Here is a 20,743-nt window from a genome sequence, read left to right on the forward strand (position 1 = left end):
AAATACAAATAGACGGAATAGAAATTGAAAGAGTAAATGAAACCAAATTTCTAGGTATAATGATTGATGATAAATTGAACTGGAAATCTCACGTAAAAAATATACAACATAAAGTTGCAAGAAACACGTCAATAATGAATAAAGCAAAACATGTTCTAGACCAAAAATCCCTTCATATTCTCTACTGCTCACTAGTGTTACCATATCTGAGCTACTGTGTAGAAATATGGGGAAATAATTACAAAAGTACACTTCATTCATTAACGGTGTTACAAAAAACATCAGTTAGAATAATACATAATGTTGGATATAGAGAACATACAAACCCTTTATTTATTGAATCAAAAATACTGAAATTCCACGACATAGTGAATTTGCAAACAGCTAAAATTATGCACAAAGCAAACTATAACCTGCTACCCAAGAATATACAACAATTCTTCTCAAAAAAAGAGGATAAATATAATCTTAGAGAAAAACGTAATTTAAAACATTTGTTTGCACGTACAACACTTAAGACCTTCAGTATATCAGTATGTGGAATTAAATTATGGAATGGATTAAGCAAAGCAATCAAACAATGTACTAATATGATACACTTCAAGAAACTCTTCAAACTTAAAGTGTTTACAAAGTACAAAGAAGAAGAACCATGACAAACATTCTCAATTTATTTCATCCATCCATTCATTCATTCTTAAAGTAATCTTACTTATCTCATCATATGAAATATGACTTACTTCACCAATTATTATTATTAAATTCTTACTATTATTTATTTATTTATTTTTATTGTGATTACTTATGGAGTTTATTGTGAACAAATTGTGAACAGGAAGTGAACAAAAAGTTTTGCAACTGTTAGGTAAAGAAAAGGGGTAGGATTAAATAAGCTCTGCTTCTTCCTACTCCTTTTCGAACATGTTGAAAAGAAACTGGAAATTGTGATGTATCATGTTGTATGCTTGCATGTTCGAAATAAACTCAAACTCAAACAAAGAAAGGTCTGGGGTGTATTTCTACCGCTGCAGTGTTTGAAAAGTACAACGGGGTTGCCAGTCTTTCTTACCTTCTGGTGTACACAAACTACTTTAGAGTTAAATATTTTTTTTTATTAAATAAGTTGAAATAAATGATCAGTTTTGGTTTTTAGAAGCAGAAAGGTATCCATATCGATTTGAAATTTTTTTTTGTGCATCCCTATTACATAAACATGAGGAAGAAAATGTATAAATTAACATTTTAATTACTTTCACTTTTATTGAAAATTCTTCTTGGCAAAACGAATGAGCTGTGAGTGAGGAGGGAAGGTGAAATCCATGCAAATGTCTTCATACTTTGCTGCAAGTTCTTTGTGAATTCAACAGTGTTTCTCACCTTCTTAATAAAGTGCTGGCAGACGCAACTTTCTTTGGCCCCATGGCTGATTATTTTGCAGTCATACTAAAAAAAACACAGACTGCGTGACCAAGGTGTGGGATTGTTTTTTTGGCCACTTGATTCTGTGGAATGGTACGCAAGTTTTGGTCATAGGATAATTTAGACGGTGTATGAAAACCAAGGCAACATTTTGTTGAAAAGTAAGGTGTTTGAAAACCAGTATGCCTGCCAAATATCAGTAATAACAAAAGCCTGTTAAAACAACATGGTTTGTTTCTTCCCAGCTTTCCTTTTGTGTTCTTTGATTTAATTTGAGTAAATAAAAATAGTTCAAAGGAACCTATGATGAATTATGTCTTTTCTGACTCATAAATGTTACAATGTTGGATACTCGTGTTAAACAATGCCAATGCATCAAATCATATGTTCATGCATTTTGGTCTGAGCTTGCACACAGTTTGAGATGCCTTTGTTTGCGGGTTTTTGCAGTCCGGCTACATTGTGACGTCACAGCGAGGTGGATGTACTTATTTAGACATTAAGTAAACCTCTCAGCTAGACCTCTGGAGAATAAAGTAATATTTTCATCTAATCGTGGCATGCACATAACACTGTCGTGTGACACGTAGTGACATAAATTCTGTTAAAAACAGCTTTTTTTATACAGGTCTCAATCCTTTGGAGAGTGTGCAAGTTAACTTAATGTGACCAGGTGACTCCATATAATGTTTATAAAGTTTATTTTTGATGGTGTCTAGGGGGGAAAAAATTGGCGACGACTTAAAGATATATATTTAACTGTGTACATTATCGAAATATAAATTATGATACTTATGGAGATAAGGGTGTAGTTTAATTTGCAGACAGACTCAAAAAATGGGTTATAAATGTGACGGTGCAGCAACATTTACACACAATTTACATCAAAGCAAATCCAATTCATATGATCTAGAGTACAAGGAGGCGTTTACATTGTAGATTAAAATCATCATAAGACCCCTTTAAGCCAGTAAAACGGTCACAGTGTTAAAATGTTCGCCTTTTCTTTAGGGTTTCCTCTCAGTGAGCAGCTGTTCCAGATACTAATTCGCAGATACAGTGACGACAGCGGAAACATGGATTTTGACAACTACATCGGCTGTCTCGTAAGGCTGGATGCCATGTGCCGTAAGTTTTTATACCCGGCGTCACTGTGCTTTTCCATCGTATGATCCCTGCGCTGAATGACTGATTTAGTTTTGACATTGTTTGCTTCATCTTACTCAGGTGCCTTTAAAACGCTGGATAAGGATAACAATGGGACTATCAAAGTCAACGTTCAGGAGGTAATCAAAGCTTACTTTTGTTAAAAACTATTTTTAGTTTGATCTGATACTCAAAGTTATCTTCTGTATGCTTTTGTCTTTACAGTGGCTTCAACTGACCATGTATTCTTAAGTTCAGAAGAATATTCCTGCTTGGAATCTTTGTTTTTAGATGTTACTTCTATATACATTTCATGCACTTCTTATCAACTCCTCATTTTTTTTTATTTCCCCCACACATTTGTCTGTGAATGTTATTTTCAGATCAATGCATGATCACCAGAGCATTGCTCTGCAACAGCTGTGCCACACTACTAAGGTATAAACAATGTAGTCAACCCAGGGAAGCACAAACAGTTTGCTGAAGACAACTTAGTTTGCCAATGTGATTGCGTGCTAAGTTTGTGTCAAAGTTTGTGTTTAACAATCACTTTTAATCTGCACCCAAGTCAAAATGAAATGTGAAGAGGGTGTCCAGTACATGCACATGAATTTTATAAACACTGTAAAATGTAAAGTAGCAAGTCATGAAATTTTCATTTTATTCAACAAATTTGAGGTTTTCAGTTTAAAATGTGTATGTTACACTTTTAAAAACTTTTTTCCATTGTATATCAAGAGGCACAAAGCTGTCGATTTTAGTACACTTCATTTTTAATTAATTTTTAATTTGTGACACAGCGGCAAGGTTTGAAGTATAGCAATAAGGTGGAAAAATGCATGAGCCTATTTCAATATCAAATCTGATTACTATCTTTGGTCACAAACTCAAATCCTAGTCCACTGTGATCTTATTACTAAAAAGTTCCTGCTTAAGGGGGCGTCAACATACATGATTGTCAGTTTAAAATTTGAGACCCAAATTTGCAATTTCTATGAAAAAATGGTCAGTTTATGTTGACGTGTTGCAGCATTCTTAGTTTTTTGGGATATGAATGTTAAAACAGCTGACGTTTCCATTCAATTCCAATTCTTAGGGTGATGATTCTATTGAAAATCAGGTCTTGATTCAACACGATTCTCAATTCTAATTGATTCTCACAATATATATTTTCTGGTATATAAACAACAATAAAACCTTTTTAAAAACAGGTCACAAAAGCTCCCGTTGGCTGCAGTATGCAACTATATTAAATATAATTATAAAATATAATGATAAATAAATGGACCATCCTGCTTCTGTCTCTTGTAAAGTAATTCGCAAGCAATAATGGATTTTAGTTTGGATTTTGGCTATGTCGACAACTACTTATGTTGACGTCAATGAGCTATCAGAGGGATGTTGACATAAACAGGATCCACTGCATAGAATAAAGTGTTATAAAAAATATATACATCAATTCATAGAGAGTATAATGTAATGTAATGTCACCTCATATTCATAGTTTTAAAATTTGATTGACTGAAGGAGTTTGTTGTATAACCAAGGTGTTTCACATGTGGTTTTAATTTGTTTAAAGATACAAAGACATGTTTTTTTTTTTTTAGACAGGTTGACAATATGCCATTTTCTGTTCAGCATTAATGCGACAGGGCCACCTTTACCGCTTTTTATGTTTACTATTTGCTACCTGCACATTTGGTGGATAGTCTCCACCAGCATAGTATGTGAAATCATTATAGGTGGCCACATGTGTATGCCACTAATGCATGCTGGCAATAATTAAGGTGCCTTTTTCAAAGTTGGTCATTGTAGATGTCGCCAATTTAAACTGCTTGACAAACTATGTATTTGTGCTGTGTTGGGAATAAAGAAGGTGTGGTCATCATGTTTGGATGAATTTCACTTATTTATGGAATACTGTGGCAGATATAAACTACTGCTGAATTAACTGTACTGTTTAAATATGCATAGGGGCAAAACAAGCGGTAATGGCCTCCCGGGCCTCGAGTCACTTTGGACATTCATGTTATTGTTCAACAGGCAGTGTAATACAGGGGCCTTATCAGCACTTAGCTAATTTTTTATTGGCGCTCGGCATGTAATGATGTATTATTAGGAAATACTCTGTATAAAAATCTTAAAGTGGACCTTGCATATTTAGATTTTTCACTATGGACACCCACAGCTTAGCCTGTATACACCCTATTGGTTTTGTTGTTGTTGCATTTTGAATGTACAATATGTATGAAAAAGGCCTCTGCATCTTTTTTTTATGCATCACTACCTTGATTATTGAAATAAATGTGGATATTGGCTCTATATATTTTTTAGTTTAGCAGTATTTGCTATACGGTCCCTTTGACTACAAATCCAATGTATTCACATTTTCCATTCGTAACTATAAAGTCCCTCCACCCTCGCTTCCTGTCACGTTCGGAAGTTGTTCTCCCTTCAAAGGAAGACAAATCCAATGTATTCACATTTTCCATAGATAACTATTTAAATTCTCTCCACCTTCGCTTCCTGTCACTTTCGGAAGTTGTTATCCCTTCAAAAGAAGAGCATGTGTTAATATCAGGAAAGAAAAGCAACATAGATAAATAAAGGCTAACAAATACGAAATGTTGTGCCCATTCTGTCCGTTTAATAATACATAATAAGGGTCGTTTAGTAATATACATTTATTTGAGCTTTAAACCAGGATTATTTTATTTTGCCGACTTCTCTTGACCTAGTTGCCGGACATGGAATCTGCGTGTGCGGGGGGCGGAGGGAGTCTTTTCCGATAGCTTTACACAAGCTAGCTTGTTGATAAGGACATACTTAAGGACCAAATCTAAACTTTTTTTTTTTTTATCTCCCAGGTGCGTCCATCATTTTCGTACATATGTGTCTGTAATTTAAATGTTGCAATGGTGGAATAACGTCAACATTGTGTCAATTTAGCCTGTTCTCACATTGCCATTAGCTATGGCTTACTGCATAACGACCAAAACCGGGCTTGAGCTGGTTCTGTATCAGTGCTACTATGTTCAAGCTAACTCTGACAAGTAGAAGTATATTGGAATATGTTGTGTTTAAAAAGGTTTGTTTGATACGTACTTTTTAACTAGTGGCACACTGCGCTCACCCAAATGTAGCATTAGCTTGCTACAAAGGGGGCTAGCCGAGTTCAAATTGTGCTACGTAAAAACTCATGTTTGGCCCCAAAAAAAGTATACCAGCTGATAAATGCAAATGTTGACCTGATATCAGTGCGGAAAAAATATGATACTGTACAGTACAGTATGTAAATGAGTTACATTTGTTAGTTAGGATATCACATCTGGATTTCACAGTAGCACTCCTATTGTGCATATGGCGAACTACTTTCACTGTTAAGTGTTGCTAGTCCTTAATAAAAGGTGTTAATCCATCCATCCATTTACTACCGCTTGTCCCCTTTGGAGTCGCGGGGGTGCATAGTCTATTTCAGTGTTTTTCAAGCTGTTTTGAGGCAAGGCACGTTTTTATCATTGAAAGATTCCGGAGGCACTCCCAACAGCAGAAAACGATATAAAATGAAACTCCACCAGGTCGTCGTGCTTTATTTTAAGTTTGTTGGTGTTTTCCTATGTAGTGCTGTAGTTTTTGTCTTGCGCTGTTATTTTGGTGGCCCTTCCTGTTTTGTTGGTGTTTTCCTGTCATACTTGCCAACCTTGAGACCTCCGAATTCGGGATATTTGGGGGTGGGCGGGGCCGGGGGGGAGGGGTTAAGGGGGAGGAGTATATTTATAGCTAGAATTCACTGAAATTCAAGTATTTCTTATATATATATATATATATATATATATATATATATATATATATATATATATATATATATATATATATATATATATATATATATATTAACATTAAAATAAATACTTGACTTTCAGTGAATTCTAGCTATATATACAGTATATATGTATTTTATTATATATATATATATTTTTATACATATAAATAAAATAAATACTTGAATTTCAGTGTTCATTTATTTACACATATACACACACACTCCTCTACTCATTGTTGTATTTGAAAGTGCAATGCTTTGCAGCCAGTAGCACAGCCTTTGAAGGAGCATAGGTATGGGCAGTGTCATATTCTGGGTTGGAGTCAATAACCAGGCGAGGTGATGAAGTTACGTCTCTTTACTTCATACTTCAGAACCGACTCTCACACTTGCCGTCAGGGTGCGCAATACAACGTAAACCGTTGGCCAACCAAAAAGTAACCACAGAACACTATACCCAACATTCACCAGAAGATGGCAACAAACAACTTAGATCACTCTATTACAGGCAGCATCTGTGAAATTAAACATGCAGGAAAGGAGTGAGTTTGCGGTTGAATTGTCCATCCTCGTTTTATTCTCTGTCACTTGTCGTCGCCATGACTGTCTCTTCTTCGTCTCCTTGTGTGTGCAGTTGTGCACGCTCCAAAAGCCGTAGATGTTATAACGTGACTGGGCCGGCACGCTATTTATATGAAGGAAAAGCGGACGTGACGACAGGCTGTCCTCACTCAGGTCCGCACGGACCTGGGCGGGGCGTGCCTTAAGTCCGGCTGGAAATCGGGAGAAATTCGGGAGAATGGTTGTCCCGGGAGGTTTTCGGGAGAAGCACTGAAATTCGGGAGTCTCCCGGAAAACTCTGGAGGGTTGGCAAGTATGTTTCCTGTAGCAGTTTCATGTCTTCCTTTGAGCGCTGTTCCCCACACCTGCTTTGTGTTAGCAAGCAAGGCTATTTAAGTTGTTGCTATCCTTCTTTGTGTGGACATTGTTGATTGTCATGTCATGTACGGATGTACTTTGTGGAGGCCGTAAGTTTTTGCTGTCGTCCAGCATTCTGTTTCTGTTTACTTTGTAGCCAGTTCAGTTTTACTTTTGTTTTACATAGCCATCCCTATGCTTCATTGCCTTTTCCTTTTGTTCATTTTTGGTTTAAGCATTACATACCTTTTGACCTGCACGCTGCCTCCCGCTGTGGTCTGCATATTGTGATCCCAACAAACCATCTTCGTCTCACCCGACACATTCCGACTTTTACGAAGCAATTAACTACCTGCTGCCACCTACTGATATGGAGTATTGCATGGTTACCCTGCCGAGCTCTACACAGCAAAGACACTTAGTAACAAAACATTATTTGCAGATTATAATAATTGATTTGCAAAAAATATTTTTTGGACCACTTAGGTGAGGTTGCATAATTTTCCACGGCACACCAGACAATATCTCACGGTACACTAGTGTGCCGCGGCACTGTGGTTGAAAAATACTGGTCTATTCAATCATCGGCTTTTTAGCGCATATTGCGAAAGTAGCACGATTTTTTGTTCAAATTGCTGTATAACAATTGCAATGTGATTGTCAACTTCTTGCCTCCTCTAGTAATAGAAGCCAAGAGTTTGGGAAAGAGCTAGACGCTGTTCGCGGAGGATGTCTTCAACATTACTTTACAACCAGGACAGTGCCATACGCTTCAAGAAAAGAAAAGCCCGTTTCACATTCAGCGAAGTCCACATACTTTTGGATGAAGTGCGGAAACATCGCTCTGTGGTTGTGGGTATGTGCTTTAATTTAGCTTTAATCTTCAGAAAGGTGTACGAAAAATGTTGATTAGCGCTTCAAGCGTATAAACTGATAAGTATTTTTGTTTCACACACAAGGCAAATTCAACCGTGGGGTTCCAACAGACATGAAGAAGCGCACTTGGGCAGAAATCACGGCCCGCGTCAATGAAATTGGCGAATGCCAGCGAGAGGTCATCGAGGTCATCAAGAAATGGTCCGACCTAAAGTGTGACACGAAGCGGAAGGTGGCCGCCATGCGGTCGGGGAAAGTGCCAAACCGGGGCCTCAACTCTCGCCTCTCCAAAGACCTGAATCAAACTGAGAAAATAGTACACCAGATCCTGGAGATGGATCAGGAAGATGAGATCAGCAGTGACTTTGGTCCCTTGGGCGATGATGACGACGTGCCAGAGGAAGAAGAAATGGAAGACGAGGACATGGTTGGAATGCAGAGTTCTCCCAACGGTACGGATGTGTTGTCTGTCTCCAATAACGTCCCATTCTTCTAGTAGAAATGCAAACTTTTATTTGTATTTATTTTTATCAAATGTAAACTACCACATTCAAATGTGTTCAGTAGAGCAGGTGAGAGTGAAACCTGCAAAGTGTAGGTGGGTGATACTGCAAATGTTATAATCAATCCTGTAATATAGGGCTACTATTGCCCTATTTGTAACCAATTTAACAATATAAAAATACTTAAGTTTCATATATCCCACTTTTCGTATGATTTGTTTTTTGGCCAAAATGTTGTCCGTTTTTGTAACTTGCTGCCAAACATTGCGCGTAACAGACAAACCTGTATATCATTGCGCAAAATAGAGTGTGATGCACTGTTGATTCAGTCTTTTTGAGTACTACTGCAATATAAGCCACAATTTGGCCAAAAAAAGTTTTGAGTGCCAGAACTTTGATTAATAAGGTAAAAATCTCAATTGAATTTAAGAAATAATTAGTGGCAAAGTAGGAAGATGGTGTCTTAAGGTACAAGTATCCATGTTATTCATCATTTAAATGTAGTTTGCATTGTTTTCTGCATGCTGAACTAGAATAATTCTCTATAAAACATGATTTGTGTTCATATTTTTGGATGTCTGAAACAAATTAATTTGAGTTACATGATTTATTATCCAAATAATTACTATGATTTGCCTACCTTATGGAACGGTTTAGTAACAAAAACCGAGGTGACACTGTATACAATATTATAAATACGTAACAATCCATCCATCCATTTTCAACCGTTTGTCCCTATTGGGGATGAACAAGATAATAGTTATTGCTGTTTATTACGCATAATTGTTTAAGCAAAATAACGAAAATAGTGCAAAAATAAGTGAAAAGAAGCAAAAACTATTTTCTTTTAATGCCCAAAGTCCTCCGGTGTTCAATAACTTATTCCCTGAGTTGATGGCTGCAATGATAAATTGGTTAATTTGATTAAAAAAACTTTAATTTACATTCTGTTGCTTTGATTAATCACTTGTGTAACTAATAAAAACTGGTCAAATCTGGACCGCATGGAGTGCCCGGAACAGCAGAGTGTTTAAAAAAAAAAAAAAGGTGTCATTTTATTAAGGCACACATATTAAAAGTGCATTTTCAACGTTGATGTAAATGTTTTTAGAAAAAAAATGAAGGTTATGGCTTGCGGAAAAGTATTTATCAACTATTTTTCCTTAAATACGCATAGAGGCTATAAAGTGTTTTATTTGATCGAACAAACTTGTTGATAGATTACTCAATAATTAAAATAATTGATGCAGCCCTACCAGAGTTTGTTACTAATATAAAAATACAAACAAAATAGAGAACAGGAAAATGACAATCTCATCATGCTAGTATTAATTCAGTACTAATACCACCTTCAATGCTATCACTATTTGGATATATCCCACCCACTTCCACCCTGCATTACTGATACATACTGTATGCACTGTATATGTTGTCTGATAATATGTCAACATTTTGACTATATATATATATATGTGTGTGTAGGCAGCACGGTGGCCCAGGAGATAGTGTGCGCGCCTCACAATAAAAAAGGTCCTGGGTTCGATCCCCGGGCTCGCTGTCTTTCTGTGTGGAGTTTGCATGTGTGTGGGAATATGAGCGTGAATGTTGGTTGTCTATCTGTGTTGGCCCTGCAATTGGGTGGCGACTTGTCCAGGGTGTACCTCGCCTTCCGCCTGAATGCAGCTGGGATAGGCTCCAGCACCCCCATATACAGTATATATACATGACACAGTGGACAGTCCGGTTATAAATGCTTACTGACAAACTTCATTTCCAGTCATACAATAAATTGTTATTCATGTATATCATGGAGTTCGTATTTTATAGTCATTATTTGACTGAAATAAGAGTTCATTTCAGAATGATTTTTTCTTGCAGGGGAAACGTCACAACCTGCGTTTGATCTGCAGTTTGAATTACCCACTACAGACGGTGAGTTGTTAAGATACAACACATTTGGATTGCCACAAATAGATTTGCTCTTGTTCATGAACACTGATGGTGTGTTCCATTAACCTTGGATGTTGGAAGTCGGAACTAGGTTGACGTCACAGCCGAGTTATGAGTGTTACAGTTACGAGGTCGAAAATCAAGATAGCCACATTCATGAAAGCTATTCTTGCGCTTGCCTTATCTGAATATAAACAACTTATTTAAAAATGTGCGCTTTTTCTACAATCTTCAAACACGGTGGATGAAGAGGAAACAGACGCCACTGCTAGTAATGTAGGACAAATAAAACACAGGAAAACATTTTATTTACACTACAGTAACATTACCATATATATATATATATATATATATATATATATATATATATACAGTAAACGTCCAACAATACATCGTACACTGTATGGCTGATTTAGTACGACAACAAATACTCAGAAGGGCTGATAACAAATATTACATAAGCTTCTATTACTGTTTACACTCAGAGCAGCCATCTTTGAAGCCAACTCGGTGGTAGTGAGAACTCTCCGACTTTCCAAGTAGGAATCCAGTTGAAACTTCCCACTAGTAACTCGGAAATTCTGACTTCCGAGTATATATGGAACGCATCAATATTGTCTGAGAGTGTAGTTTGTAATTTTATGCACCAAAGGACTCATCTTAAAAAAAGTCTACCCCAAATTCGCCCACGTTAAAGGGGAACTGCACTTTTTGGGGGGAATTGTGCCTCTTGTTCACAATCATTATGAGAGACAAGAACACATGTATTTTTTTAGGATTCTAAAGATTATAAAAAAAACACTTGCAAAATGCTAACAATGGGAGTCACCATTGTAGCCTTCAAAGCCCTCTAAAACAACTTCAAAACCCTCCAAAGTTTTATATACATACGGCAAGTATACAGTATATAGTATATAGTTTAGTAACAGACACGTTCATAACAATATGTATTGTGTTCAAGATTTACCATATTTTGGTCATTTTATGCATTACCAGAACTTCTTTCCTCAGCGTGTTTACAGTATTTCCGTTTCTATAGCAGCACACTTCCGACTTTCCTTCAACAAATATGTGTTCCTACTTCTGGAAACAAATGCGAGTATGTTGTAATGAATGAATGAATGAATGCTTTATTTCAGACAACATGTGAATACTACATTACACTTGAAGCAGTATCTGATAAAAACCCCTTTGTGTGTTTAGACAGGAGTAGGAAGAAACATTAGCTGCTCCTTCTCCTTTTTTTTCTTTTCTTTTTTAATACTCTCCACCAAAAAACAACAATCACCAACTAACAACCACACCATAAATGATTGTTTCAAACTAAATAACCCAAATAACAAACAGCAAGTTTTGCAAAATGTGAGAACCCTAGTGTTAGTTATACCCCTCTTCTTCCCTGTACTTCGTAAATACCATCTGTCTGTACCAATGTTTGAATTTACTCATGGTTGGACATTGTCTGAGCTCCTCTGCTAGTCTGTCCCGCAGTTTCACTCCACATATTGAAATGCAATAAGTACGTTTTTAAAATCGAGTTTCCCTCTCAGTTCATATCCCCCTTCTCTCAGAAAAAAACATGCTTGAATATTTACTGGGAGTATGTTGTTTATTGCCCTGTACATACTTGGTGCTGTTTGGAAGTGTACCAGATCAGTGAGTTTCAGTATTTTTGATTTTAAGAATAAGGGGTTTGTGTGCTCTCTTTACCCAGTGTTATAAATTATCCCGATTGCTCTTTTTTTCAGAATCCACAGTGGTTGTAGTGTAGATTAATAGGTATTGCCCCACATCTCTGCACAGTAACTCAAATACGGTAGGATCCGTGAATTGTAGAGAATACGGAATGATTTGTGGTCCAGGAAGTGTTTTGCCTTCCTTAGTACTGAGATGCTACTTGACAGTTTGCCTCGAACATGCTTTATGTGAGGTTTCCATGTTATTTTTTTGTCCATTATTACACCCAGAAATGTATTTTCATACACCCTTGTAATGTCAACACCATTTACCTGCATTATTGGTTGAGTGTTCGTTTTACAGTTCCCAAATAACATGAATTGGGTTTTGTTTAAATTAAGAGATAATTTGTTTCTATCAAACCACCTCTTTAATTTACACACCATCATTCAGTGATACACCCAAGAGGCTCTTGTGAATCATTCCCTGAGTAAAACATGTTTGTGTCGTCTGCAAATAGGACCAATTTCAATACATTACAGAGGTTACATATGTCATTTATAAACAATTTGGGCCCCAGCACTGACCCCTGAGGGACGCATTGTCTAAACACAATTAGCGATAGTCTTCCAACTTGACAAATTGACTGTGGCCCTTTAAATACCTCTCAACCCAATGCATAACTATCCCTCTGATCCTGTACTGTTCCATTGTATTGATTAAAAAGTCATGATTGAGAGTGTCAAAGGCTTTCTTAAGATCGATGAATATTCCAATTGAATATTGTTTTTCTTCTATAGCATTAGTGATTACTTCTATTGATTTCATTCATGCCAGTGATGTTGAACTGTTTGATCTGAATCTGTACTGATTGTCAGTGAGTAATTTATGTTTGACTATGAATTTGTCTAATCGATTATTGAATACTTTTTCTAGAATTTTTGAAAATTGTGTTAGTAATGAGACGAGTCTGTAATTTGTGATTGATGTCTATCTCCAGATTTATACAGCGGTACAACTTTAGCTATTTTCTTTTTACTTGGAGATTTTCTAGTTTGGAATGATAAATTACAGATGAAAATTAGCGGTTCAGAAATGCCCTCAATTACTTTTTTCACGATTTTCATATCAATGTTATTGTCATCAGTCGATGTTTTACCTTGGAATTTATTTACAATGTCATTTATTTATTTCTCTTCCACTGCTGTGAGTAACATTGAGTTATTGTTTCTCTCTGTAAAATTACCATTCCAATTCTGTGATGACAAGAGATCAGTATTTTTTTCAGCCAGGTTTGGTCCAAAACTCACAAAGAACTGGTTAAAGCTACTCACTATGTCGTCCATAGTTTCCTTTCTGATATCGTTATCTATGAAATACTGACGGTAGCTTTGTCTTGAACCATTTCTGATAATGCTGTTTAGTACATCCCATATTCCTTTAGTATTTCTTTAATTTTTACTTAGTATTTCATGATAGTTTGCGGGCAGCACTCACAATGCGAAGGTCCTGGGTTCGATCCTGCGCTGGGGATCTTTCTGTGTGGAGTTTGCATGTTCTCCCCGTGACTGTGTGGTTTCCCTCCGGGTACTCCGGCTTCCTCCCACCTCCAAAAACATGCACCTGGGGATAGGTTGATTGGCAACACTAAATTGGCCTTAGTGTGTGAATGTGAGTGTGAATGTTGTCTGTCTATCTGTGTTGGCCCTGCGATGAGGTGGCGACTTGTCCAGGGTGTCCAGGCTCCAGCACCCCCCGCGCCCCCGAACGGGACAAGCGGTAGAAAATGGATGGATGGATGATAGTATGCTTTTTTACGTTTCCTTATAAGACTGATTAAATTATTCTTATATTTTTTGTAATTATTTTCAGTCTCTTTAGTTCTGTCTTTCATAAATTCTCTATAGAGTATATTTTTCTTTGTACAGGCAATCTATAACCCCTTAGTGATCCATGGTCGATCTGAGTATTTGTTTCCTACTATATTGTTTTATAGGACAGTTTTATAATATAATGATGTAAATTTGCTTACAAATGTGTTGTATGCCTTATCAATATCACTTTCCTTCTACACTGCATCCCACTTTTGTGCACATAGGTTATTTCTCAGTGCCTTCATAGTTTCATCGGTCCTCCTATTGTCTTTTCATATGTCTGATTTCCTTTAAATTCACCATCATAAACTGTGAAGACTGGCAAGTGGTCACTGATGTCAATGATCAGTAATCCGCTGACAGTTTTGTGTTCAATATCATTAGTGAAGATGTTGTCGATTAACGTGGAACAGTGAGGTGTGATTCTGCTAGGTCTGTAAATTTTTGGATAAAGGCTCATACTGTATATTGTATTTAGGAATCCATATGTTAGTTTGTGCTTGCTCAGATTCAAAAGATCAATATTGAGGTCACCACAAATGAAAACGACTTTTTGATTAACCTTTGAAAAAGATGCCTCAATCCAATTGTTAAATGATTACCGTAATTTCCGGACTATAAGCCGCTACTTTTCCCCCTTGTTCTGGTCCCTGCGGCTTATACAAGGGTGCGGCTTATTTACGGCATGTTCTTCTCCGACACCGACAAAGAGGATTTCGGTGGTTTTAGTACGCAGGAGGAAGACGATGACACAATGATTAAAGACTGACTTTTCATATACCGGTAGGCTGGTTATTTTGATAACGTACAGGCGAGCACTTTGTATTACTTTGCACCGTTGTATTATTTGTACTCTGCACGAATGCTGTTCGCCATGTCAAAGATGTGAAAGTTTGATTGAATGATTGAAAGATGTATTGTTAATAAATGGGACGCTTTGCGTTCCCAAACAGTCATCTCTGTCCCGACAATCCCCTCCGTGGTAGGAGGAACCCCTATATACTACGGTAATTACACATCAAAACCCTGCGGCTTATAGTCGGGTGCGGCTTATATATGGAGCAATCTGTATTTTCCCCTAAATTTAGCTGGTGCGGCTTATAGTCAGGTGCGGCTTATAGTCCGGAAATTACGGTATATGCTAAAACCTGGTGCCCTGTATACTGTATACCAGTGGTCCCCAACCTTTTTGTACTTGCGGTCAATGCTTGAAAATTTGTCCCAACGGGGGGGTTGGGGACCACTGCTGTATACAGCAGATTATTATATTTTTGTTTTTTTCCTCTACAGATTTCAGTGGTTATACATTTAAACAAATTGTCCACAGAAGTTGACATTGTTCCCAGTACCCAGTGCTAATCCTCGCCTCCTTGGCGAAAAATAAACTACGTTTCTTACAAGTATCATTTATTATCACTGAAGGATTAGAGGTGGAGGAATAGCTAAACATGCTACACGCACCATATGAGGAAAAAAAATCCCATGCTAACCGTTAAGCTAGAGCTCTTGTATGTAAACTGGGGTGGGCGGATTGATATAAGTATCGACAGTAACGATACCAAATATAATATCAGTATATTGTTGATACTATGGTGATTAGGTCGATATGTTTTGTCATCCGTTTTTTTTGTCGTTTTTGTTTCAAACTCAGGAAATAAGACCTGGAACACAGGAGGGTGTCAGGGGCAAAAATCAGGGCCAATAGTAGTTTCTGCTTATGTAAAGCTATGTTGCACTGTTGACTTAATTTGCCTGAAATTAATTGGCTCTAATTTAAATGTTTAATTGATATTACACTGTCATCGTGTGTTTTTGTCTAATAATTATGATAAAAAATTGTTGGAGCAAATTGTTTAAGTATCAGCATTTGTATGAACAATCGGAGCAATATGTACAATAAAAATGATTAGTTTCAGCCCCCACAACAATGTGTACGTCGCTTTTGTCGCCATTGTTTACTGCAACTACCACTATGGGTGTCCTGATCCGATATTGATATCATATTTTGGTCCAAATATCAGCAAAAAAAGCATGTATTGATTGGATATATCCATCCATCTTCCGCTTATCTCTCTGTAATAAGCTCCAATGCAAGCAGTCCTGCAGCATGTTAATTTGTACAAAGCTGGCCAGCCAAGTAACTTCGAAATGTCCTCCAATAAGCACCCAAGAGGCCTCAAAGTTTTCTGTAGTGTGTGGTTTGTGTTTCCACCGCATTTCACTGTTCAGGGTGGTTATACAAATTAGGCTGATGAGTGGTACATATAAAGTGCATCCAGAAAGTATTCACAGTGCTTCACTTTTTCCACATTTTGTTTTGTACAGCCTTATTCCAAAATGGAATAACTAAATGTTTCCTTTGCGCAATACTTTGTTGTAGGCCCGGGCGATATGGCCTGAAAATAAAACTTTTCTGATTTTACAAATAAATTAATAAATACAAATGAAAGAGGTCATTCTACAAGTTTTGCTTTTTTATTTATTTATCAAAAGCTAGTGGTTTTTGAACTACCACTACTATTGACTAGTGATGCAGAAAAAATTTAGTTGCCGAAAAAAAGACTTTGCTCACCGAAACTGGATGTTGGGATGAAGTATCAACTTCCGCTGGCGGGCTGCGTCTTTCCCCACGCACATGAATGATGTAGCTCGCCCAAAGCTGTCAAAAAGTTGCATTCGGGTCGCATTGCTGTTTAGACTAAAGTCACATTTGCAAAGATCAGATTCCAATCTGATTCGGACTACCTCCTGATGTGGCCTGAATCTGATGCAAAAAGATCAGGGGCCGTACTTATCAAGCTTAATAGAATTACTCCTAAGAAGTCTGCTAAGAGTTGACTTAAGAGTAAATAAATTCTTCGCTGAAAGCTGCACTTAAAAGTTAGTTATCAAGCGTCTTACTCACACTTTCAGCGAAGTGTAGGACTGAATCTTAAGTTTCACACTCAGAGCTGAATTACGACATTACTATGTGCCGTAAACGGAATTTTAGGTGACGTCATTTCTGTGTCCATAGAAATGACCAATCACGGAAGGGAATCCATTGTCTAAGAATAAAGAAATATCTTGGAAATATTTAAGTGGACAATGGGAGTGTATATTTTGACAATAAACTACAAAATAATACAAAACAAACTAGTCCCCGCCGGCACTCACGCTACCGCTCCCTCTCTTCTATCGCCCACACACTCACTGACGTCACTCACCTCACGGCCACACACATACGCTACTGTCATAACATTTTCTTTCCAATTCATTAATTAGGCAACTAATTTGAAACTGGTGTGGGTGGCTCTATATATACTAGCCCACTGCAGACTCATGCAGAAATCAACAAGGAATCAAAAAGTATTAAATCTGTGACAAAAATAATACCCGCTCTGTCTAAACGATACCGTTTGATCAGCTGCTCGTCATAAAAAACAAACAAAACATTGTTCCGTTCCCTGAACGTTCGCGCACGTCTCTCTCGCCTCAGTGCCATCCCCTGCTGGCAACTCCTAACCACTTAAGACACCTCTGAAGGTCTCTTAAATATCGTGGAGAGTAGGAGTGATTCTTAGACTTAAGAACGTTGATAAAAAGCTTTTATTCTTAAGTTTGAGAGTAGGACTAAATTTCGCAAATTCTCAGGATTTAAGTGTAAAATGGCACTCTAAGAAGCTTGATAAGTACGGCCCCAGATTTGAAGCACTTCGGAGCAGTTAGGCTGGCAAAAAAAATCTGTTCTGTGTCACTTGAGGGCAAACAAATCAGATTTGGTTTGCAGTGTAAACGGGGTCAGATATTAACAGTAAATTACCAAGTACAATAATAAATGTACCGTATTTTTCGGACTATAAGTCGCAGTTTTTTTCATAGTTTGGCCGAGGGTGCGACTTATACTCAGGAGCGACTTATGTGTGAAATTATTAACACATTTACGTAAAATATCAAATAATATTATTTAGCTCATTCACATAAGAGACTAGACGTATAAGATTTCATGGGATTTAGCGATTAGGAGTGACAGATTGTTTGGTAAACGTATAGCATGTTCTATATGTTATAGTTATTTTAATGACTCTTACCATAATATGTTACGTTAACATACAAGGCACGTTCTCAGTTGGTTATTTATGCGTCATATAACGTACACTTATTCAACCTGTTCACTATTCTTTATTTATTTTAAATTGCCTTTCAAATGTCTATTCTTGGTGTTGGGTTTTATCAAATAAATTTCCCCAAAAAATGCGACTCATACTCCAGTGCGACTTATATATGTTTTTTTCCTTCTTTATTATGCATTTTCGGCCGGTGCGACTTATACTCCGGAGCGACTTATACTCCGAAAAATACGGTATATAATTTTTATATAATAATTTACATGCCAAATAATATATCATGAAAATATCGTTATCACAAAAGGTGATCAAGATTTTGGCTAAATTTCCCCTTCCTAACAATTGTTGCACAAACAAACAGTGGTATTTTTTTGATTTCCAATCGCAAAGGGGACCAGCATAAAATATTGTGAAGCGCACCTTTGGCGTGCTTAAAAGTTGGTTCTGGTGTCTAGATCGCGCACTGGAGAATCACTTCTTAGCCCAAAAAAGGTGGCACGGATTATAGTTGTGTGCTACGTGTTTTACAACATAGCACAACACCACAGGGTGGTTCATGATGCCATGCATGTGCAGTGTATGAGTGTCTCCATGGTGACAGTCCTTAGTAAATGCAAAAAAACCCCTCTTAAACACTGCACCACTTTTGCACTTGTTATCAATCTTCATAGATCAGCCACAGCACACCCACGTAAAATACATGCTTTTTTTGTTTACTATTCAGCCCTTATTTGGATCTTAGTAGATCAGTCCCTAAATGTCAATAAACAAGTGTCTATTTGGTTTCCCTTGACTCAAGATGCTAATGTTTCATTGGCAGAGTGGGAAGATGACCCGAAAGATGACGCGCTGCCTTCAATTCCCGCATCTAAGCCGACAGGGGATCACAAAGGAAACAACGGCCTCCAGAGACCAGGACAATCTCATATTCCCTCAGGCGGGTCAACAGCCACATCCTCGCACTCGACGACGCAGTCCACCATCAACGCGCGAGAGAGCATGCTACAGAACGCCTCGCTCAGCCTCCAGGAGCAGCACGCCACTAACATCTTGATGGAGACAGTTTCCCGCTCTCTGGAGCTGCTGTCCGAGTCGGTGCAGCAACTGGCGGAGACTCAGCAGGAATTTGTGCGCGAGTCCCTGCGGCTCCAACGGGAGACTGTCCAGGTTCTTCGAGACTTCACTGGTGGCGCCATCACTCTCATGCATGACAAGCTAAACGGGCGGCCTGCAGTATAGCATGAAGGTGCCAGCCGGGCGTGTTGGAGTTGAAAACCTGACTTTAAACGTGGCCTTCAGCCACTGAAACCTTCTAATTCCTTTTGGATTTTACACTGGTTACTGTTCTTTTCGACAGTACTCTTCCGTGGTTCTGCTTTAAAACAAAAAATTATGATATAGAAATAAATATAGCTGGGTTTTTTTGCTACTGAGAGTGAAACCTCCTGTCAGTGCATCATTGTAAAGCATGCACCACTTATTTTTTAAATATCATTTTTTATATATGTATAACTTTTCCATAGTTTTATTGCTGACATTCAAGAATGGGTCATTGAATTTGCAGTTTGTGTCCATAATTGTTCCCTTGCGTCTGTGTCAATTTAGAGCAGGGGTGTCCATAGTGTGTTTTTTATTGGCATATTTAAGAAAATAAATTTTTATTGAAATGTATTACACTACTATGCTTTTTGACCTTTAACACAAAGCTGTTTTGTTGGGCAAACCTAGCATATATTGACCTACAGTTTAAGCATCTTATGTATAAAAAATGGCCCCTGCATCCTTTAAGTTGTATGTATGAAAAGGTTTGGACACCCCCGGTATAGAGTTTCACTTGTACTGTAATATTGATTAGTTTTCTGCAACTGACCATTATATGGTCCATATATATGAAAGCTATTTGTCGAAAATGTTGGTTGTTGTATGAGTCATGTTTTTTTTAACATCGTGTATACTGCATATAAAATCAGAATAACATTTAAAATGGACTTTTCAAGCATTTTCTCTTAATGTTTAATAAACCAAACAAGTTTAAACATAAGAAGTAAAAGTTGTAAATATGTTTTAGTTACTTTTTGTAAAATAAGTCGTGCCATTTTAACATCCACAGACACTTGAGTGACAATTTCCTCAATAATATATCGGGGTGATGTTTTTACCTGCACTAGGGGTGTCCAAAGTGTGGTCAATTACGGGCCGTTTTTAGCCCAAAGCTTGTTTTTATAAAAATAAAATGTTATAGTTAAAATAAATAAATCATTAACTAAAACAGCTCTCAAAGACTACAGACCTCTGCCAGGCATCTCTCAATAGTAAAAAAAAAATCCCTAAAAATGATTTTGTGACCTCTACAGGAGTGTACAAGGCAGCTGATTTAAATCCAATAAATATTCAAAATAAATTTTCTTAAATCTAAAATACATTTGCAAAATGCCAAATAAAATAAATGTT

General features: G+C 37.2%; 2 protein-coding genes across 3 annotated transcripts in view; both read left to right on the plus strand.

Moving 5' to 3' along the window:
- capns1a (calpain, small subunit 1 a) overlaps positions 1-4,453 on the plus strand; it is a 218,874-nt gene extending 214,421 nt beyond the window's left edge. For both annotated transcript variants that reach the window (XM_062048327.1, XM_062048326.1), the window contains exons 9-11: positions 2,431-2,547; positions 2,647-2,705; positions 2,791-4,453. In XM_062048327.1, coding sequence (XP_061904311.1) covers positions 2,431-2,547; positions 2,647-2,705; positions 2,791-2,817 — 203 coding nt within the window. In that variant the 3' untranslated portion in view covers positions 2,818-4,453. The remainder of the gene's footprint in view (positions 1-2,430; positions 2,548-2,646; positions 2,706-2,790) is intronic.
- An 857-nt stretch (positions 4,454-5,310) lies between these two features.
- On the plus strand, positions 5,311-20,268 carry zgc:153990 (uncharacterized protein LOC768125 homolog). Its single transcript, XM_062048328.1, has 5 exons — positions 5,311-5,432; positions 7,988-8,162; positions 8,266-8,634; positions 10,564-10,617; positions 19,113-20,268. Exons 2-5 carry the CDS (start codon positions 8,036-8,038, stop codon positions 19,529-19,531), a joined length of 969 nt encoding a protein of 322 aa, XP_061904312.1. The 5' UTR covers positions 5,311-5,432; positions 7,988-8,035; the 3' UTR covers positions 19,532-20,268.
- Positions 20,269-20,743: the final 475 nt, after the last annotated feature.

The sequence above is a fragment of the Entelurus aequoreus genome, linkage group LG05 (genome assembly GCF_033978785.1).
Source record: "Entelurus aequoreus isolate RoL-2023_Sb linkage group LG05, RoL_Eaeq_v1.1, whole genome shotgun sequence".
Taxonomy (NCBI): Eukaryota; Metazoa; Chordata; class Actinopteri; order Syngnathiformes; family Syngnathidae; genus Entelurus; species Entelurus aequoreus.